Source organism: Drosophila tropicalis, unplaced genomic scaffold, assembly GCF_018151085.1.
Source record: "Drosophila tropicalis isolate 14030-0801.00 unplaced genomic scaffold, ASM1815108v1 contig_878, whole genome shotgun sequence".
NCBI lineage: Eukaryota > Metazoa > Arthropoda > Insecta > Diptera > Drosophilidae > Drosophila > Drosophila tropicalis.
This window is the reverse complement of record NW_027173374.1, coordinates 11,935,581-11,957,476: the sequence shown is the minus strand read 5'-3', so window position 1 is coordinate 11,957,476 and position 21,896 is coordinate 11,935,581. Positions and strand designations below refer to the sequence as shown.

The window sequence follows — 21,896 nt, the reverse complement described above, 5'->3', positions numbered from 1 at the left end:
CTTCCACATTTATGAAAACCACTTTCAAAAAAAGGTTCATTTACTTATTTTCTGGTAGCGCGGAATTTATCCTACTAATATTATTTCTTTATTTAAGTTTGTATGCTTTGCAATAAGCAACCATTCATACACATGTAATTGGTTAACATTTTTATTTAAATTACATGTTAATAAAAGTTTAATTTATTCCTCGTAGTTGGGAGCAGCACTCTTTGTTTTCGAGTAATCTCTGACCGGGGAGTAGAACTGCAAAGAAACAAAATAAAAATTTCATTAAAATCGATTCACATTCTTAACAAATTAATATCCATACATAAAGTGCAGTGGTAAGAAAATCATTGGTTAATTAATTATCTATTTCTTTCACTATGATATCAGGTTGTAACTCATTCAGTACCTATTACGAACCTTCTTATTTAAATAACAGACTGTGTTGGGTGAAAAACAGATGATAAAAACTAATATATGTACTTTAATATGAAAAAAACTGCAGTGTGTGGGAAGACATTTAACTCTTGATAAGCTTAATGAGCCATTGTGACTTCTATTCTTAACAAACACGGTTCCACCTTAATTGTGTATTAAACATTTCAGGTACTTATTATGTAAATATTTTGATGAAAAATAATACAAATTAAATTACTTATGTACAACCCCTCTGCATGATTTTATCTACATACTAGTCACATCTACGTCAGCTGCGCAATTTGTTAAACTTACTTTATACTGCTTGTCCTTATATTCTTGCCATGGCTCTGGGTTGGAGGATCGGTTCCATGTCACATCTGGATTTCTAGTGGCCAGGCGACCCATGTAGTAGACTGCACCAATAGCTCCAGCTGCAACGCAAACATACAGCGGGATGAGCTGCAAAAAAGTAATGTCAAATGATTATGTAACCTATAAAACTCAATTCGAAGGTGTTTCCTTACCGCTGGGTTCTTCTTTATACTTTGCAATCCCAGTCCTTGCATCTTGATTTGCTTCTAATGAGAAAAACGAATGTATTAAAGCCAAAAAATTTAATTTTCTTTATATGAAAATTACCTAAGAAATTGTTCTTGTTGTGACGGTCGATTAGAGCTGAGGAGCTGTTATCGATGTGTTTGTATAAGGCAAAATATCGATGATGATGTATCGAACCAATCTGCGCATAAATATCGCTTCCGGAACCAGTTCGAAATCGAAAACCTATCGTAATTGACATTATCGGAGCAAGCCTATCGGTTAATCAACATTATCGGAGCAAAACCTATCGTGTTTTTTTTTTGGCGCGCTCTTTGATCTTTTGGTCTACTTACGGACATGGGTGCCCAAAGAATTGGTAGTAATGCAGCCGGTTAAAGGGTCACTTTTGCTAGTATTCGCTAGTAGTTGTTTTAACTGCAGCGGCATTATCAGAGTAGATTGCGATATCTTAGCCCAGATGCTCTTGTCAGCTTCCTTCTTTACTGACTTAACGCTTATACATAAGTAGTTTAAAACGAATATTAATCTAGTTGTTTTAAAAAACACATAGTTAATCATTGACAAGGTTAGTCAAAAGCAAATGCAGTAAACATTTTATTCATTAACCCTCCACCGCTCAAAAGTGTCTTCAGACACTTTAAAAAATCTTTAAAACGATTATATTAATCAAATAAATTAAAAAAGCATTAAAGGCCATCTAATAGTTATAATATTAGGAACTAAAAAATATAACAAATTGTAATATGCAACGTATATTTACTTAAAATTTTGATAACCAATGAATATACTAACTGTTATCTAAAAAATACTTTTGGACATGCGCACGCAATCATAGAGACCACAGAGATTTGGATATAAAGGAATCTGGTTGTTTTAAGTTTGTGTCCAGTACCTAACAACACTCCCAAATTAAGCAATATTTTTCTGTGTTTTTGGGCTTCCTAAAAAGTACCAAAAGCAAACTTAACAAACTATATTTGAAAAGTCGACGTCAAAAACCTATTAAACAAGTATGTATTTATATATTTAAAAAAAACCCTTTTGAACCTCTTCTAAAAAAATAGAAGAGGCGTATATGACAGTTAAATATTTTTAGTTTTAAACACACCTTTATTAACTAAATATACATATAACGTTGTTTATGTCGAAAAACAATAGAAGGGGCTTGGTATCAAACATTTTCTTTGTAGATTACATTTGCAGAAGCTTATTGATTTTACGTTTACACAACAGCAGAAAATTGAAGTAGTGCGCAGAATCGGAGAAATAAAGTCACGTGCATCATTACTTAGTCAATTTCTGTATATAATTTATTTATATCAGAGTTAAAATTTTCAAACAGCAAATTCATACGGGAACCAGACAATATTCTTTAAATTACATTAACAGATTACATCTATTAGAAAAACAAGTACCGAATACCAATACCAAATTACCGAATAGCTCTAGCTTAATTATTTTTATTTTATCTTCTGAGATAAACTATCTATAGAAGATTGCAATCAATAAAGAATGCAAACAAAAGACTTATTTATTACACACTAAACGTTTTATAATTAAAAACTAAACTTGTGTCTATTTACAGAATGCCAGCAGATCCTGCAGAAGAAGCGCCTGGCCCTCAGGTTCCTAAAACGGAACTAGAGGAGCTCCAGATAAAAGCACAAGGGACTGCTGATGAGGTAATGTTATTAAGTCTATTTATTTATTAATTCAGTAACTCACAAGCTAAAATAAATGTAATACACTTTCATTTCAGTCCTTGGAAAGTACAAGACGGATGCTTGCTCTCTGCGAAGAGGTAAGTGTTTCTCCTTTTTTTTTTTTTTTAATAATTTCTTAAACTTTACTATAATTTTGTAAATATGTTTAATTTACAATAATTAATTTGTTGTCTGTCTGCTCATTCGTTTGTCAGTCCGCATATTTTCCATATTGCAATCGAATAAATAAGTTTAGTTTAAGATATGTTTAACAAAAATATGAAAAAATTTGCTACCAGCTGCATATTTGTATATAAATGCATGAATTTTATCCAATCCTTTGAAGGTCAAAACCGATTTCGTTATATGTAAGTCAGATGATATCCCTAGAAGGTCTTAGTGTTCGCCGTTATGGTATGACAGTTTGTGGAAAAGTTATTCCTTTCCCAGTTGTCCGATTAAGGGTTTTTTTCACTTAACCATTTTGGCGCTCCTACTGAATGTGTTTAGAAATATTTTGGGTTAAAGACACTTCAACAATATGTATATCTTGACCAATTTCTTTATATTTACATATGTATACATACACAAACACATTTAAATATATTTTCTGATATTTTGTCCTAATATTCGACAAACATCTGAATTACTCTAATTTTGTAGTTGTATCCCGAATCATTGTGAGGTTAGGAGCCCCACAGGACTTATTCTTTATTGTCCTAGTTACGTATAAAAATAATAAATAAAGAGAGGCGGTTATTTATTTGATCCTGAATATTAATGGTCGACAAATAGCATAATTATGTTCTAGGTTCCTATTTCAGCAAGAAATTGATGATATATACACATGTTAGTCGTGGTATATTCGCAAAAATTTAGCCCAGACAGACAGATTAGAATAAATATTTGCTTGATCAAGTATTTCTAATAAGTTAATTATTATAGGATTGCCAGATAGAGTATTGATTTGAAGTTTATCCATTTAATCTAATATACCTACTCGTACATACATGTATGCCAAGAGATTCGAAAATTATGAAAAGAAAACTACTTTGTTTTTATTGCAAATACATAAGTATAAAAAACTAATTCTAAAATAATTTACTATACTAAAACAATTATTTCTTAGTTCGTACATACTTATACTGTATTAACACATACTTATACACTTTAACAAATTATTTACATTCCAATTTGCCGCACACCCAGAGCAAGGAAGCAGGAATACGTACACTTGTAGCCCTTGATGATCAAGGAGGTGAGTCCACTACTAAACATAACAATATATCACAACATCTATATAATATACTTATACCCATACCTATACCAACTAAACATACCTACTACTATATCAAAATATTATCAAAAATAAAAAAGAAACAAAAGCTACCTACAATACAAATCAATCACGACTTGCCCAAATACAACGAATCAAAAAAATATATATATATATATAACAAAACCAACGTGACATGCAAAAACAACGAGCTCACATTTCAATCTAAGATGAGCATAACAAAAACAACTTGTGCTTAAATTAAAAACACAAATCCACAGTGGTCCAAAAAAAGAAACAAAATATTTAATTTCTTAATTCCGAAAATTATAATTTCAGTTTTAAATTTTTTATCCAAATACTCTTCGCTTTTTCTAGAATGTTTTTTATTTAACCAACTTATATACCTACATATATATAACTAGTACATTTTTCCATTAAGACATGAAGTAAAGGCCACAGATACTTCAATACTTTTCCAAATAACATTTAAATTATTCAATTTCAAACATGAACATCACAGCATATCGAAACACTAAATAAAATTTCAAAAGAATTCAATGGATGATAATAATTAGACAAATAATGGTTAGTTCAGTCTGGGCGTAAGCAGAATCAGAATCAGGATCAAACCTCAATAGATTCTAAATAGATGTGAAAATAGTTTGGGTTCTTTTCTACGGATTATCTCATCTAGCGTTGTTAGACTTACTATCTACATAGTAGATCTTGCCTCTGGTCTTCTTTTAGATTGATGGTTTTAACTATATTTTGATATCTTTTGTAAGTTCTGAAGAGTTTGTTTGCTGGCCTATTGCTATTGGGTATAATAATCTTCAGATCGTGATGCGACAATCGATTTTGAAGTCGTTAAAAAGAGTACCATGTTAAACTTGCAAATTTATATATAATTTTAAGCCATTTAAGTCCAATCGTTCAATGTGAATGTTTCCGCAGATCTACAAACTTTATATTTAGTTTGAATTTCGGCAATAAGCCGAAATTTTTGTTGTTTTTAAACATCCTTTAATTTAGATTTATCTGTACATACATATTGTAGCTTTAAACATAAACTGAGAGTGTAGTAATTTTTATTTTAATTTCGGAGTTTGCTAATATTTTTTAAAAATGCACATGTATTTTAGAGTGCGGAAGTTGGAATGCGAAGCATTGTTATGTTGGATGAGCAAGGAGGTAAGAACACTTTGGTTAATTGTTTGTGTAGAATTTTCTGTGATGTGGGATAACTATTAAAATAGTTAATGGACCTTATCTACGTACAGAGAACTCCACGTTTTTCTGATGTATTTTCCGCTACCAGGTGTTAAATTATTATATCTTGTCCGTTTATAAGACTTAAGACGTTTCCCATAGCAGTGTCTACTTAACTTAATTGGGGTTGTAGGTTTAATGGTAAAGAAGATGGTCTGTTAAAAATATCTTTCAATATCGAATTACATATTGCAAAAAATTGGCCTTTACTCCTTTAAAAAAAAGAAAGCTGGCATTTTATATTGCATTTCCTGGATCGTAATCTTATCGTATCATCTTATTTAGTTTCATTTGACTTTCTAAAATCCCATAAAGTTGTGTGGGAACCATCAAAATTTACTTTGACAGCACTTTTCTTTATTTTATATTAAAAGTTGATGATTTGAAATCTAATCTAATCGTTGCTTTTATTTATAAATTTTAAATATAATTTTAAAAAGTTTTTGTGTGAGTTGTGTATTGTGAATTGAAAGTGTAAAGTGAAATACATTGACAGTCATATTAAAATGTTTTTGTTGACTGAAAAAAAAGTGTAATAAACCAAATGAAATACTGAATGTTTCACTAAGAATGCAAAGATATATAGACAATCTGGCCAATGGTGAAGCTTTGCCTGTGTTGAAAGGACTGTGAAAGCAGGTAGACAAATAAAAATGTAATTGAAATTTTGCAGTCGACAAATAATAAAGTTATTTGATTCTGAAGTGGTCTTCAAATGTATCTTGGGCCCAATATCTCAAGCAAAAGTTAACTGAAATGTCATGTAGGATGTTGTATATTTAATGTTCATTATAAAATAATTCATTTGCACGATTTGTCCGTTACAAATAAACATACAGAAATAAACATTTAGGCCATGCTAACCGACTTTATAATTCTCTTCAGAGCAACTTGATCGAATTGAAGAAGGAATGGATCAGATAAATGCAGACATGAGAGAGGCAGAAAAAAATTTAAGTGGAATGGAGAAATGCTGCGGCATCTGCGTTCTACCGTGCAATAAGTATGTATCAAAAGCAACTTTTAATTAAAATATTACGTAGTAATTAGTTATCATTACTTAATTTCAAAAAATTTACGTTTGTTTTTTCCAGGAGCCAGTCATTTAAAGAAGATGATGGCACTTGGAAAGGAAATGACGATGGAAAAGTTGTGAATAACCAGCCACAGAGGGTAATGGATGACAGGAATGGAATGATGGCACAAGCTGGTTATATTGGCAGGTACGACATAAACTTGGTCAACAAAATCACATATTTGTTTGTCAATTATCAAGTACATTTACTACGTAAATCATATTTGTTTTCAGAATTACGAACGATGCTAGGGAAGATGAAATGGAAGAAAACATGGGACAGGTTAATACGATGATTGGTAACCTCAGAAACATGGCCCTTGATATGGGCTCCGAGCTGGAAAATCAAAATCGTCAAATTGATCGAATTAATCGCAAGGTAAGTAATAATAAGAGTAGCTCTTACTTTGAAGATCGGGCGAGAATATACATACATATATTCAAATTGTTTTCTTCTTCTTTGTTTCCTTTACAGGGTGAATCGAATGAAGCAAGAATAGCTGTAGCCAACCAAAGAGCACATCAGCTTTTAAAATAATGGGATGACAAGATGATGAAATGTACATACATAATACACCCAAACATACATACATACATACACTTCAGAGTATTCCATTCAAACAACATACATACATACATACATATATACAGATTTTTGCTTAAGTTATATTTCGGCTTGAAAAGATTTCATAATTTCATTTAGATAATTAGTGCTCCAATAGATATAATATAATTTAAAAAAAGAAACATTTTGTTGTGATATAATTATGCAGCGATAATAATCTCGGATCTTGAAATAATTTAAAAAAAAAAAACAAAAAATACTCATAAATACATACGTGCTCAGCAAAACTATTGGATTTGTATAATATAACTTCAAAAACTCAGTCCTTATATTATATTAAATCCACCCTTTCGAACACATCGATTTGACAAAGTTCAGCTAAATGATTTTATTTGAGTTTTTTGTTGAGGTATATGATACTTTTGATTGGGTTATTTATATGAAACAAAATTGTCCACCTTGTAACCTTGGGGATTCAAAATCAGATTCTAAATCAATTTTTGTTAAAAAAAATAGTATAATTAACTAGATTTTCACCAAGGATTTTCTAAATTTGAACCCCGAAAGAGAAAGAATTGTAAAAATCCAAGTGGAAACTATGTAATTAATAAGTTTTCCCCCATAAAGAGTAGTTATAATATTCAATTTCGTTTTTCAAAATCTCTAATAAAACAAATATGAATAAAAAATATAAATTAAAAGTAAAAAAAATACTCATTTTCACAAATTTAAAATCGTACATGAAATGCAATTTGTATTTTGTAAGAAAATCATTTATATTTCAAAAGGGCTGCAAATAAACTATTTTGGAATCGAGGTGGCCTTAAAACCGATTCATTTATATAACTTTGTTAAAATCATAAAAGCTTGATAAATATAAAAACACCATAGTTGAATATAATAAAAGTATATATAGCCAAATTTAATAATTAGATGGAATAAAGATATAAACTTGAATCGATTATGCACCGTACACGAACAGCAAAAAGTCTACTTACAGCCCTGAGTTCCATTTTTTTCCTTTTTTATTATTTAAATCAAGAACAGCTCAAGGGTCATGAGAAAAAAAATGATGCCAACTATTTAATCGCTGAATACAAGAGGGCTAAAACCGTTCAGTGTTTTAATAGCAACCACAAATAACTTTGGTTAATTAAATTGGCATTTCTGTGACAGAATGAGCTAAAGAAAATGAAAAAGAACATTGTTCAACAATTGATACGATTTAATAATATTTTAGTGTTCTATGAAAACATTGTATATTCACTATATAATACGTGTAAAAATGTATATTTCAAGATTTTAACATTAGATTTAGATTTATGAAATACCAAATCTTATATTCTTCTCCAATGGTATACATATGAAAATGTAAAAAAACAAGATATTAATAACATTTTTTGCTCACTTTGAAATGTTATTAAAATCCTATTCCAAGCAGAAGTACTATGTAAATCAGCAAACACTATCACTATTGAGAAGATTATATTTGATCTGAATTAATAAATTATTGCTCTAATCTCGTCAATTGTTTCTTTTATTGTGCCTGATTTAAACACACAATTCTAAACCCTAAATTAAAACGCAGAGTTTTGGGGAGAGATGTCAATTTGTTTATTAAACTTTATAAGCTCTTAACGCCATTAACCTTCCGACAATAGAAAAACGGTTAAATCATTTAAATAAAAGTGGGAACTTAAACAGGTTATTTATTATTCTTTTAAAATATAATATAATTAAATCTTAGATAATAAAAATTATTGCTAATTATAATTTCGGATTCTCAAACATTGGGCCACGTGTTACTGTAATGTCAGCATAAGGCGCAGGTTGTGTAATATTTAGCGCCTTACATTTCTTTAATACAAGAAGAGAATAAAACCTTTGGGCCGCCTGAAATGAAATATAAAAAGAAAATAATTAGTTTTCGCTGAGTTTCAAGTTATGAAGATTCAAATATAGTCATAGATTGAGTAGTTTTAAAATAATAAAGAGTTTTCAAGCATAATTGATGGATTATGAATTGAAATATTGAAATTACCTGCTTCCTTGAGTTCCGGACTGTTAATTGTGAGAGAAGCAATTGATCTTTATTAGTGAAATGCGATCTAACATCGTTGAACAGCTGAGCTGCCCTTTTATTTAAAACTCTTTCTTCAAATTGTTCATCCGTCTCGTTCTCCAATTGTTCTTCATTGGGATTCTGCAAAAACAAATTTTAAAACGATTCGTTAACTAGAAATTTGGATAACTAGTCTATTTACAACTTACCGGAACTGGAACGGACGGTGCAAAATCATAATCATTCCAATCGGTAGATATATCACATGACTTATTATTAAAGCAAGGGACATCTCCAATGGGTCTTATATCAGCTTCGTTAAGTATTGAGCTGATTTGGTCGGTTGGTAGGTTGGGAATGGAATCATTTTCACCATCATGTACCGGAGACATCTGGCCATGATCCAAACCACTGGGCGATAAATCCTCATGATGAAAGTCATCTCCCATGTCGTTTTGACAATTTCGTGGAGTAAGTGGTAGCTCGTTTAATGTAGAAAATTGTTCCATGTCATTAAATGATAATAGAGGTGGACTTCGCATATTATCAAACATCGTGGTTTCGCCTTCGGTTTCCTTTGTAACATTATCCAATGATACTGCAGACAATCCTAATGTTTTATCATTTTCTCTAATCATATCCGGAGCTGCCAGACTTTGAGTAAGTGTCTCATTTGGATCATTTGCAGAAAGTGCAGATATTTCATTCTTTCGCTTTCGTCCTTTTTTCGTTACGATGAGTAATGACGTCTCGTTTTCATGTGCATACAGCTCAATACCTAGAACATCCATAGGAGCGACGCAAGTGAAGTCTTCCAACTGCGTTGAATGCGATAATAGTTGTCGATTATAGTTGTTTAATAGCGCTCTGGCTGGTATTGATCTTGATGGTAGCGAAAAGAGTTTTTCAACACCTCCCGTCTCTTTCCAATACATTAACCTTTGGGAAATGAATAATTTATATTGTGAATCCATGTATTTAATTGCCGTAAAGTTAAACTATACCTTTTTGTGGGTGGTGCAAGATCGAGAGTGGTCAATATATCCGAAGTGTCAGCTAACTGCGCTTTCATTTCCTCGCCAGAAATATTCTTTATTTCGTCTATTATAAGCTTCCTCTTGCGTTTTGCCTTTGTAGATCCTTTATAGACAGTTGCGTCAATGGGAGCTAGTGCGAATCCCTCGTCCTCATTTTGTATTAAAGTTGAGTCATTCAATGCTACTTCGTTACTGATGTTTGGATCTTCATTATTATCTGGAAAAACAAATTTCACTTTTTATCTCTGACTACACAATATTACATGAATTTCAATACACACCTTCCTTCTCTCCAACAATTGAATTGGCGCAAGACGAGGCAGGTGACGGCACATTATCGAAATTGTCAACGCCATCATCTGAGTCGTCTGCCATATTGACTGGTGGAACTTCCTTGCTTATACTCTCAGCTGGTGGAGGTTCTCGAAACAGGTCATCATCATCAACGAATAGATCCGGTGCTGATATACAATGAATAATAAACAATTATTAGTTTGCTTTACATACTAAAGCTATGATTAAAGCAGTTACTTACGTCCCAGCGAATCTCCAAATCCATCTCCGTCTAAGCGGTCATCGGGTATTTCGGTTTGAACCAATCCTATATTTGGGTCACTTGATTCAACATCGGCCAACACATCATCTTGGAATAGTTGATCCTGAAAAACCACCAAAAGAACATTATAACTCAATTTGAAATGTTTTCGTCAATTGTACCTTAGGAAATTTAAATGGTTTTTCTTATTGGAACATTTTCTTATATTGATTATATTTTTTAAAGTGTAAAATGTTGTTTTCAAAAAGCTCCGCACTTAAAGAAACTACGTTCGATAATGTATTTAGAAACTCACATTTGCAGATAAGGATCCTCGCATTATTTCTGGAGTGTCTGCTTCAAAACCAATGTCACCAAAGCCATCGTCCTGCAATGAGAGTGACAAACTGCCATAGTCCTCCCGCATGGTGATCTCATCTGCCCGGGATTGATTGATGGAGAACTGTGCTTCGATATCTATGTCATTTAATTCCGGCAGAGCCGTATCGAAGTCGTGAAATACTTCTGGCAATGTAATTGCGTTGACGTTTGCTTCCCTGTGCCCTTCTGGTAAGTCAACCATTCCAGGCCTAAATGCCATCTATAAAATAGAAGATTTTAGTTTTTCTGGCTTGTTCACTATTTAACAAACACAAACCTTAATTTTGACAAACGCCTCATTGCAATCGGCTAAAAGGTATTTGGCTTTTCTTGAATAGATCCGCACGACGCCCAACAACAAATGGCCGGAGGTGCGGAGCGCCAATTTCACTTTGGGCTGCAGAATGCCCTCCACTGACTTTTCAATATTTGTTTCAAAAACATGCGCTTTTGTTATTTTTTTGTCCCAATGTGCTGCTAGCCATATTCTGGCTAACGGGCCCTTTTTGGCCAATATTATATGTTCGTAAAACATTGTTTTTCTAATACAGTTTTACCAATTATTAACTACACAAATACATTCGCTTCGATAACTTTTACACAATTAATCGATAACATTATTGTATACATTCACGAAGCGTGTTAAGGGTACTCGTCAGCAAGAAAACTAGTGTAGAGAAATGATAAACTGTTTCGTCATTTTTCCAGCAATTTGTTGCCCAATATTTAGGAAACTAATATATATCAATATTCCTTAATAATTTACGAGTTTTCCTGCCTTTCCCATTAATATTTGAGAAGAAAGATAAAATTAATTGGAGTAGTAAAGGCTCAATTTTAGGCTGAAAATAATAAAGTTCAAATTTAAACATTATTTTTGAGGCTCTGTCCATTTATTCAATTTCTATATGACAAAATGTGTGCCAAGAGTTTCGTATTTTTGTCAGTGTAGAAGTACCACGAATTACTATTATCGATAATTTATCGATGATTCATATTTGATAGCTTCGAGATGCTGTATGTGTGTATGTATGTAAACACACACACAAACAAGCATACACTTGCATGTGTATTTATGTTTATCCTGAGCTAAAGGATCCAGTTTTTGTTCATGTGTATCCCGAGAAGGAAAAAAAAGGATATGAATTAATTGTTGTTAATGCGCTAAGGCTTGTGTGTTTCTTATTCGTAGTGGCTATTAATGCAGACATGTGCCAAAATGTGTTCAAATATTAATAATTTTATGTAAATTCAAAAAAGACCCGCCCTAACGGGGAAAAGTTGATTGAACCCTCGCGAAGTGATAAGAAAAAGGTGCAGTTTTAATCAATTGTTATTCTTCAACATTATTCATTTTCATTTATATACCATAAAAGGACACACTCCCTTTATGGTGTTAAAGTGCCAGTGGAGTTCTAGGGAATATGCATATGTGTGTGTGTATGTTTCTAAATACATACATATGTGTATTTGCACACTTCTGTACATATGTATATACATACATACTTAAGACCATTTGTGTTTATGCTAATTTTGAATATCTGAATGTAACAGGTATTTCTTTTACCTGTATAATACATATTTCCACACACACATATGTACATACATATATATACTTCCGTTTCGATCGTCTATGATGAATAATATACATACATTCATATGTGAGGAGTTAAATAAGTCCATACGTGTGTATGTATGTACAGTGGGCTAAAATAGTCGTCACACCCTAAATTTTTAAAAGGACATTCATGAAATTCTTCTTCTATTCGTAAAACACACAAGAAAGAAAAGATAAAAAGTAAAACAAGCTATTATAGAAGATAAAACAGCTGATGCATGATAAACAGGTTCTTAACAATGTCTTTTTTACGTTTCTACATCCATACATACATACATATGTAGACCCGCATTCCCCTTTGTATGAGTGTGCATTGTTATTTTTTTTTTTTTTTTTTTGCACAAGTATTTGTCAAAAGTGCTAAGTAAATTTGCGAAATCAGCGTTTTCTCTTGGATTTTTAATTGTGCGACTCCATTCACTTAACTATCATATACCAATAATACTCTTAAGTTTCGACAAAGAATCCGAAACGGTGTAAAACGACCTCTTTAGTGAGATTCCATCTACAGGTAGTAATTGTTCTGCCTATACATATACAGGACTGCGTTTACTCTCATTGTCACCCTGGATACTGCCGAACTAACTCACCCACTACTGTCCTTATCTTAGTTTCAAGTATTACTAAAACCCTTGAAATATTCCTACATACATACATCGGAGGTAGTTATTTTTAAGAATCTCCCAACCCAACTCCCAAAACTCTCAACGTTACTCGATTTTCTAGTTCCCAGGCAAATAAATTTTTATTTTTCATATATCATATTGACTTTTTGTTTATTCTAAAATTCATTAAATTCATTTTAAACAGTATTAACTCTGTGAATATTCTTTGGGCAGGTTTCGAAAACGATATTAAAATAGTTGTATTAACTAATCTAACTTAATTCCAGACAAATATGGCGGCCAGGCAGCATATCGGAACTGAGGATATGACATCCATATCAGAAATAGACGAAAATGGAATAAACTGCAATCTTAACATTCGTTATAATAGCGATAAAATATATGTATCCTTTTACACAAGAAAGAAAAAGACAAGGTCTAATTTTAGCAAATATTACTTAATTTAATTTTAAAAACTCAAAGGTAACTCGGTTTGACATTTTAAGTCACCTTATCCTCAAAGATTAACAGGCTCACAGGTTATTCCTTACTACAAATTAACAATAGACTTACACCGGCTCAATATTAATTGCAGTTAATCCATATAAATTTATTAATATATTTAATAAGGTAAGTGTTTGTTTACAATAAACATAATATATAATATACAATAATATTTTATAGCAAAAATTTAATCTTATACTTTTTCTCGTAATATTAATACAAATCCAAAAAATGAGAGGTAAAGCTATTATTTTTAATAAATCTTACCAGTTTGTCCATCATTTGGCAATGCACAGGCAATGAAGCAACCATTTGTTGCAACAATAACTACGTACGTCAAGTAGCCCCCCAGCTTTGATGTTTCCCCATTTTAAATCATATTCATATGTATTTATAGTAAATTTTGCATTTTCCACTTCCATCATTGACCCGTTAAAAAAGACTGCATACACAGGGAATGATGGTTTATTTCAAAACTCGATTAAAGCTTCTAAAGTCAAGCATTCTTCTTTAAAATAACATTTACATTGATTTGATTCCCATGGCAGAGTTCTTTAACCTTTGCATATGATCAGATTAATACATAATTGCAGTCTTACCTCGTCTAATAAATTGGTTTTGATTCTTTTTAGGAGCATGTCCATAAGTATCACAAGTGCAAGTTGGGATCCCTGGAGCCTCATGTATTTGCATTAGCAGAAGCTGCATATAGAAGCATTGTTGATGATCAAATAAATCAGGTAAGAGTGTAAGAAAATTTATTTTGATTTCTTGTGTTCTTTCTAACGTTTACAATTCTGATTCTTTTAGTCATGCGTCATATCTGGAGAATCAGGTGCTGGGAAAACGGAAACTACCAAATTTATTCTTCAATATCTTTGTACAATTACTTCAAATGTCTCAACGTGGGTGCAACAGCAAATTTTAGAGGCTAATACAATACTAGAAGCTTTTGGTAAATAAGTGAAGGATTCAATGTCAATGAGTATATAAAACTTTGCATATATTTTGTTGATTCTAGGTAATGCAAAGACAATCCGCAACGACAATAGTTCCCGGTTTGGTAAATTTATGCAAGTCTGTTTCGATGGAGCACATTCCATTAAGGGTTGCGTGATACAGGACTATTTACTCGAACAATCACGGATAACATTTCAAAGTCATGGAGAACGAAACTATCATGTTATGTATCAGTTGGTGGCTCAGGGCCAAAAGAATGCAGATATTGCAGAGGCACTTCATTTAAAACCTCCAGAATTCTATAAATATTTAAATACTTCAGACGACATTCCAATCGATTTAGATTTGGAATCAATTAAATTTGATGCACTTACAATGGCGTTCACAGTACTGCAGATTCCGCAAGCGATAATTGATGGGGTTTTCAAGGTCTTGAGCTCTATATTATGGCTTGGTAATATTGAATTCATGGACATTGATGGAGAACGTTGTGATTTTTCCACTAACGATCATGATATCATATTGACGCTATCAAAGCTTTTGGGTCTAAACTCCGACGATCTTAGAAAGGTACTATTACTTCGGCAAATAAATGTGCGTGGTAATATAACTGAAATACCATTAAAAATGCCAGAGGTTAGTAATCTTGACGTTTTACATGGTTGCAAAATCCATGTTTCATTAATATTTATGTTTTTGTACCTTTTAGGCAATAGAGAATAGACATGCAATGGCAAAAGCTTTGTATTCCAAAACATTCACGTGGCTTGTTACTAAAATAAATAGTTGCACGAATCCTGGACAAGATGGTACCAAATTTTTGGGAGTTCTTGACATTTTTGGTTTCGAAAATTTTGCACAAAACTCTTTTGAGCAATTGTGCATTAATTACACCAACGAAAAGTTGCACAAATTCTTTAACCACTATGTATTTGCCCTAGAGCAGTCGATTGTAAGTACTACTATCTAATTTGTTATTTATCATAGTCCCCAATTAAATCTTCCATAATTTTTCTATATTTCTAGTACAAACAAGAAGACATTATTTACACACATGTAGAGTTTACGGACAACTCTTTATGCTTGGAACTGATTGAGAAGCCTCCAAGATGTATATTTAAACTATTAACAGAGCAGTGCCATATGCCAAAGGGCTCTGATTCAGCTTATTTGAACAATATGCATGCGGAGTTTGAATTCAATCCAACATATATAAAGGGTGCAGATCGTAGGCACTGGGAGACTGAATTTGGCATCAAGCATTATGCTGGTGTTGTTCTTTATACTGTCGATGGATTCGTTGATAAAAATCGTGATGTTCAACAAGATGTATTATTTGATTTCATGAGCCGCAGTGAAGATGCCTTTGTTAAGCAACTGTCTAAATATCAGGATCAACAGTTTTCAAATAATTTGCAGACCTGTTCAACATATCCACGTGGATCAACTAAAACTAAGGCTACAGTAAGTGATCATTTTCGCCATCAGCTGCAATCTCTTATAGATGTACTTCAACACACAAAACCTTGGTAAGTACACATCCTTTCTAACGTTTTTTTAAGTAAAAAATTAATCCACTTTAAATTTAAATTTTATTTTGAACAGGTATGTCCGCTGCATAAAACCAAATTCACTGAAACTTGCAAACAACTACAACGATTCGATGGTGTTGGATCAGCTGAAATATCTTGGAATACTCGATATAATTCGAATTCGTAGGGAAGGATTCCCTATTCATTTAACCTACGAAGACTTTATTTCAAAATACAAATGTTTAATACAAAATAAGTCATATTCAGGAACTCGTGATGATATTAACCATGTTCTAGAAGAACTGAAAGTTCCAAAAACCGAATGGCAAATCGGAAAAACGAAAGTATTTCTGCGAACAATTGCTTATGAACCATTGGAAGACAAAAGAAAGGACATAATATGTAAGAACGCCATCATAATACAAAAATACTGGAGAGGGTATTATTCCTTTAAGCAGTACCAAAGAATAAAGAAGGCTGTGTTGCAAATACAGCATGCATACAGAGGATGGAAGTTGAGAATTCGATTTATGAGAATGCGTCGAAGCGCCATTATTATACAGAGTCGTTTGAGAGGAGTTTTTGCCAGAGAGGTTTGTACAAGAGGTTAAATTTATATACACACAATTGCAGATTAAATCATCTTAACTAAACAGGTGGCAGCAGCTTTACGTGAAATGCGTCGAGTTGATGAGGAAATGAAAAAACGTGATCAAATGTTGAAGGAATCGCCCATTCATTCTGACGCGATTGCCGATGTTGAAAGGTGAGTGAGGCAGTGATATAAGTAACAATAGGTCTAGCTATCTTCTCATTTGAAATTCTAATATGTATAATTTGCAATTCTTGATTCCAGACTTGTGCAGAAAGAAATTACGGTACTCGCTTCAATGGCTGAGCATATCAACAACTCTACAAATAACAAAGCGGTTGTTGAAAAGAATTCTCCCGATTCAGGAGACCAGACAGCTTCACAAGGCCTAGATCCAGTTGACTTGGACAATTTGTTTGCATTCCTAAGCGAAGTCACCACAGCTTCACCGCCTAATCCACTTATTGAGGAAATAAATGACAAAATGAATAATTTAGTTAGTGATCTTGATGAGGAAGTAAGTAATATAAGCAAGAGGTGGAAGAAATAATCTGAATGAAACATATAAAACTCAGTGCTTTCCTGTTGAAACTCATTTAAAGTTACAATATCATAATATTTGATTAAATTTCAGATCGAAATCTGCATGCAAAAGGAGTCTGCGCATATTCCACGTGATCAGGATAATGTTATAACTAACAAAGGCATACCATCACTTCCTGAGCCAACTATGCCACCACCACCTCCACCCACAGCACCTGTCGAAAATAGCACTACGAAGCAAAAGTTCACACCGGAACCAATATACGAAGCAGTCAAACAGCCGGAAATTAGTCAAACTCCACCAAAAATAGTGCCAGACTTCTCAAATGGTAACAACAAGGATGTCAAGTTAATTGAAAATATGCATAATAAAAAGGAAAAGGAATCTGCTGCGCCGACCTCTCCACTCTCGTTTATGAGAGAGGATGACGAAAGGGAGCAAAGGCGCAAGCATCGAGTAGAAAAGAAACTCCAGGAAATGCATAACCTAAATGGGGAAATACAGAAGGAAATTTGTAACAATGATTCTCAATACAATATTTTGGAATTCGCTGAAAACTATTATAATGCGCATGAACGTTCAATGGACGGCACGTTAATTGCAACATTGACAAGAAAGGGCAAAAAGATAATGGATATAATGCCAAAATACGAAATGATTACGTTTTCCAAAATAGAAAAAATTCCAACATCACATATTCACATGTATGATCCAGAAAATGTCTTGCTGGCTTGTAATGTTTTTCGAGTGAGTAATACTTTATCAAACTTTCTAGCGAAAAGAATTCTGTAGCATGCGTTCGTTAGAGCAAGTCTAATCTTTCTGTGACTAATAATATATTTAAATTATTGTATAATTATCTTTCTTCATTTGTAGGAATTGTGGAAGTACATGCGCGGCGAACTTAATTCCGAACGTGAACTTCAAAGTATTCAATACATTATTGGTTTGGGCATTGAGAGGGAAGAGCTGCGTGATGAAATTTTTTGTTCAATGCATGAGGCAAACAACGAATAATCCGAATATAGACTGGACTGATCGATTATGGCTTTTAATGTGTCTTCTAATTGTCGCCTTTCAGCCAAGCAAAATGTTGTTTAGGTAAATTCAATTTAAATCAATATTAACAAGATTAACAAGAAATTATAAATCGGGGTCTTATATAATTATAGGTATTATGTTTCCTTTCTTAAAAAAAATTTGAAAGTATTGGAAGGAAAACTAAGGCAGTATGCTCAGTGGTGCTTTGACAATTGTAAAAGCACTAAAGTATCTACGAGGTTGTATCCACCATCTAGTGTTGAAGTTGCTGTAAGTTTAACCAATGTTCTGTTCATAATAACTGTTATATATAGATTTAATCAATATTCTCATATACTAGGCCATGCGACGCCTTGGAACTATTGTGTGCAGATTTTTTTTCTTGGATGCCCGGACAAAAGCCATTGATGTGCACCCAACCGACACTGCCGGAGATGCAGTGCAAAAACTCGCCGATAAACTTAGTCTCGCATCAATTGAGGGCTGGGCCATCTATCAATCACGTCCAGATGGAGAAGAACATATAAAAAGTTTTGATTATCTTTATGATATTATATCCGCATGGGAACTTAAGCAAACATCTTCAACTGCCATGAAAAGACTTTCAAATGGCTCTACATCTGGGGAAAATCGTTTTGTCTTCAAAAAGCGATTGTTTAAGTCAACGCGTGAGCTGTCACAAGATCCCGTGGAAGTTAGTATGCTTTATGCACAAGCCGTATATAGCGTAGTTAAAGTAAGTACTTTTAAAAGACATTTTGTTGAAAAAGGGATAGTTTAAAGTTTTTTTTTTTCTTCATTTGTTTTAGTGCGATGATTTTCCAGTAAGCGAAAAAGTTGCGCTTCAGTTAGCTGGCTTGCAAGCACAAGTGGCTTTAGGCGATCCATCAAATCAGCCAAAGCCAGAATATTATTGTGACATCAATACGTTTTTGCCCAGCCGTATATCAAAAACAAGAGAGCAACAATTCTGGATTCCAATTTTAGCTCAAGCTCATCGACAATATGGCTCATCGAGAAATGAACTGACGGCAAAAGTGTTATATCTGAGTTGTGTAATGCAGTACCCCTTGTATGGTACAACGATGTTTAGCGTTATTTACAAGGGCTACTGGAGTTTTGTTAATAACATTATTCTCGGCGTTAATTGTGAGGGAATTCTCTTCATTCAGCCGGAGGATAAATTAGTTATTTACCAATTCAAATATACAGACATTGAATCAATAATGCTAGATCCCAGTGATAGTTTTATAACTATATCACTTAATCGAACTTCACAGCAAATAACCAAGCATGTTCGTGATGGAAGTTCTGTGTTGGACTCACAAAAGTGCTTTGTTTTCGAAACATTGCAGAAAAATGAAATAGGATCACTGATAATATCCTACTGTCCTGCATTATCGAATTGGATATTAAATGTTCTTGATTGCTCCAAAAAGAGTAAGGGAATAACAAATGAAGATAGAGCACGATTATATCAAAATGTAGTTATATGCCGAAGGCAATTAATAGATATGGATGTTGTTAGAAAACCCCATGAATCAGGTGGGTTCTTAAGAAATACACTACGTCGCCTATCCAAGCACCGCATTGAAAAATTGAGAACAGAACAGAGAACAAGTACTCAGGATCATGGCGAGACATATAAGGGTTTTACTCATTCGTTTTGGGCTTTCAGTAAGCAACAAATTCCATTCTGTCTAAGCACAATTTCCGACCAAGATGAAACAATAATGGTTCAAATCTTTGACTCTATATTAACATTTTCGGGTCTTGGAACATCTGGTAAACTATACTTTTGGATACAGAAGACAATAATTTCTAAATTTATTCTATTATCAAATTTCAGGTGAAACAATCAAAAGAGCTGAAGATGAACATATACGCATCGTGCAGTCCATAATGGATAAATGCATGAAAAAAGAATCTTTGCTCAATGAACTATATCTGCAGTTAATCAAACAAACAACAGACCATCCGGACGCTAACTCAAGAATAAATCTTAAAAACTGGGCTTTGCTCTCAGTGGCATGCAGCGTTATTTTACCAACCATAAAATGCATTCGAAAATATTTAATTGCCCATTTAAAACGATGCGCCAGTGACTATATATCTGAAGAGGGGAAATACGCGAGATTTGCCGAAAAGGTATGTAAAGATATTTAATTAAAGCAAACGCTTTTATTACCGTTCAATCTAATAAATTAATTGTTTTCCTTTTAGTGCTTTTTCAAAACTCAAGGAACACGTCGACGACAATGGACACCAAGTTGTGAAGAGATTCTATGCACAACCAACCGAAGACTTTGCTACTCCAAGTTCTTTTTCATGGATGGCCAATATTATTCCATAGAATTTCATCCGAGCTCAACATCGAATGACGTGATAGAAATAATAAAAAAGAAAATCGGCTTACAAGAGAACTCGAAAGGATATGCGCTGTATGAAGTAATAGGAAATACTGAAAGAAGTCTGTTGGGAGAGGAGAAAGTATGCGATATAATGGCAAAATGGGAAAAATATCGCAATGCGTCCCAACAAGGTGCTGCAAATCAGGTTCGTATACGATAAAAAAGAAAAATTGGTATTTTTTGCTAAGCTAATTTGTGTATAAAATGTTTGCATTCTTTTTAGCCAAATAATGCTATCCTTCCAAGACAGCACCATTATATGTTCCTATTTAAAAAGCATTTGTTTTGCGACAACTACATTAATTTGGACGATTCAATTGAAAAGGAGCTGCTCTATCATCAAAATCTACATAGCCTGAGAAGTGAACGTTATCCAATTACTGAAATGGAAGCCATTATGTTGACTGCACTTCAGGGTCAACTGGAACTTGGTGATTGCCGTGAAACCTTGTGTGATTATAGAACAGTGGCCAGTCATTGTCTTCCCCCAAGATTTGTACCCAACATACCTCACGAGGCGGTCGCTATGCATCATCAGAGTCTACGTGGCATGCTACCAGCAGAGGCAAAGAAAGCATTCTTAAATCTAATTCAAAGCTGGCCTCTTCACCGAGCGACCATATTTGATGTTATGGTGAGTGGAGTAAGGCAATATGAATTTCTTCAATTTTTAACATCATATTTCTGTATAATTTAGCAAACTTTTACTTCAAACTGGCCTCGAATGTTGTGGCTCGCTGTCGACCAAAAAGGTATTCATTTACTGGAGCATCGATCTCGAAATATTTTATGTACCCACGATTATGAATCAATTTTGTCATTCTCGCCGAATATGAACTCTTTAATGATATTCACCGGAACGGAGAAAAAGCAATCCAAAGTTATATTAAGTACTTCACAGGTAATTAAAGCGTAACTAAGTTAATACAAATCGGAAAGTGAATAGTACCTGTCCTTTAAATTCAATTCGCAAAAAAGGAATCACATTAATAAAATATTTCATTGCTTTTTGCAGGCTTTCCAAATAACGACTCTCATAAAGGAATACTCCGAAATAGCTAAAGAAAAAAAATAAATTATATAAATGCAAATGTTATATTAAAATAAATAAATTCAAAAGTCATAAAGTTAGTTATCCATAAAATAAACAATAATGTCAAAAGTGTATTCGTGTTTCTATTAAGCAAAATAGATCTGTTATTCCTTTTACAATT

General features: G+C 33.1%; 4 protein-coding genes across 6 annotated transcripts; 2 read left to right on the top strand and 2 right to left on the bottom strand.

Moving 5' to 3' along the window:
* Positions 1-39: 39 nt before the first annotated feature.
* On the bottom strand, positions 40-1,139 carry ND-MLRQ (NADH dehydrogenase (ubiquinone) MLRQ subunit). Its single transcript, XM_068299635.1, has 4 exons — positions 1,048-1,139; positions 933-986; positions 721-867; positions 40-246 (listed from the first exon to the last, which is right to left on the bottom strand). The coding sequence occupies exons 2-4, from the start codon at positions 972-974 to the stop codon at positions 184-186; spliced, it is 252 nt and encodes an 83-aa protein (XP_068155736.1). The 5' UTR covers positions 975-986; positions 1,048-1,139; the 3' UTR covers positions 40-183.
* Positions 1,140-1,824: 685 nt separating this feature from the next.
* On the top strand, positions 1,825-8,388 carry Snap25 (Synaptosomal-associated protein 25kDa). 3 transcript variants are annotated; one of them, XM_068299442.1, is made up of 8 exons: positions 1,825-1,979; positions 2,555-2,651; positions 2,729-2,770; positions 5,094-5,142; positions 6,106-6,223; positions 6,315-6,443; positions 6,530-6,674; positions 6,771-8,388. In XM_068299442.1, exons 2-8 carry the CDS (start codon positions 2,556-2,558, stop codon positions 6,831-6,833), a joined length of 642 nt encoding a protein of 213 aa, XP_068155543.1. In that variant the 5' UTR covers positions 1,825-1,979; position 2,555; the 3' UTR covers positions 6,834-8,388. The 3 variants fall into 3 exon arrangements, with proteins under 3 accessions (XP_068155543.1, XP_068155541.1, XP_068155542.1); XM_068299440.1 differs by lacking the exon at positions 5,094-5,142 and adding an exon at positions 3,882-3,930; XM_068299441.1 differs by lacking the exons at positions 1,825-1,979; positions 5,094-5,142 and adding exons at positions 2,363-2,380; positions 3,882-3,930.
* A 146-nt stretch (positions 8,389-8,534) lies between these two features.
* vtd (RAD21 cohesin complex component verthandi) lies at positions 8,535-11,465 on the bottom strand. The gene is made up of 8 exons (XM_068301850.1): positions 11,153-11,465; positions 10,811-11,095; positions 10,495-10,618; positions 10,241-10,420; positions 9,927-10,176; positions 9,132-9,861; positions 8,902-9,063; positions 8,535-8,753 (listed from the first exon to the last, which is right to left on the bottom strand). The coding sequence occupies exons 1-8, from the start codon at positions 11,408-11,410 to the stop codon at positions 8,628-8,630; spliced, it is 2,115 nt and encodes a 704-aa protein (XP_068157951.1). The 5' UTR covers positions 11,411-11,465; the 3' UTR covers positions 8,535-8,627.
* Positions 11,466-13,264: 1,799 nt separating this feature from the next.
* Positions 13,265-21,854, top strand: Myo81F (Myosin 81F). The gene is given in 22 exon segments (XM_068301848.1): positions 13,265-13,328; positions 13,386-13,502; positions 13,666-13,728; positions 14,235-14,342; positions 14,413-14,557; positions 14,624-15,198; positions 15,272-15,514; positions 15,589-16,091; positions 16,168-16,687; positions 16,751-16,860; positions 16,951-17,203; positions 17,321-17,977; positions 18,107-18,214; positions 18,216-18,331; positions 18,403-18,541; positions 18,612-19,007; positions 19,081-20,056; positions 20,121-20,419; positions 20,495-20,827; positions 20,906-21,316; positions 21,380-21,583; positions 21,698-21,854. Coding segments are annotated over 21 exon segments (6,330 nt in total). The 5' UTR covers positions 13,265-13,328; positions 13,386-13,391; the 3' UTR covers positions 21,758-21,854.
* Positions 21,855-21,896: the final 42 nt, after the last annotated feature.

Coding starts and splice junctions, on each gene's coding strand:
- ND-MLRQ (XM_068299635.1), bottom strand. CDS start 974: ATGCAAGGACTGGGATTGCAAAGTATAAAGAAGAACCCAGCG. Junction 868..932: donor GTATAAAGAAGAACCCAGCG/GTAAGGAAACAC, acceptor ACTTTTTTGCAG/CTCATCCCGCTGTATGTTTG. Junction 247..720: donor ATAAGGACAAGCAGTATAAA/GTAAGTTTAACA, acceptor GTTTCTTTGCAG/TTCTACTCCCCGGTCAGAGA.
- Snap25 (XM_068299442.1), top strand. CDS start 2,556: ATGCCAGCAGATCCTGCAGAAGAAGCGCCTGGCCCTCAGGTTCCTAAA. Junction 2,652..2,728: donor CACAAGGGACTGCTGATGAG/GTAATGTTATTA, acceptor CTTTCATTTCAG/TCCTTGGAAAGTACAAGACG. Junction 6,444..6,529: donor CAAGCTGGTTATATTGGCAG/GTACGACATAAA, acceptor ATTTGTTTTCAG/AATTACGAACGATGCTAGGG.
- vtd (XM_068301850.1), bottom strand. CDS start 11,410: ATGTTTTACGAACATATAATATTGGCCAAAAAGGGCCCGTTAGCCAGA. Junction 11,096..11,152: donor AGGCGTTTGTCAAAATTAAG/GTTTGTGTTTGT, acceptor TCTATTTTATAG/ATGGCATTTAGGCCTGGAAT. Junction 8,754..8,901: donor TCCGGAACTCAAGGAAGCAG/GTAATTTCAATA, acceptor ATTTCATTTCAG/GCGGCCCAAAGGTTTTATTC.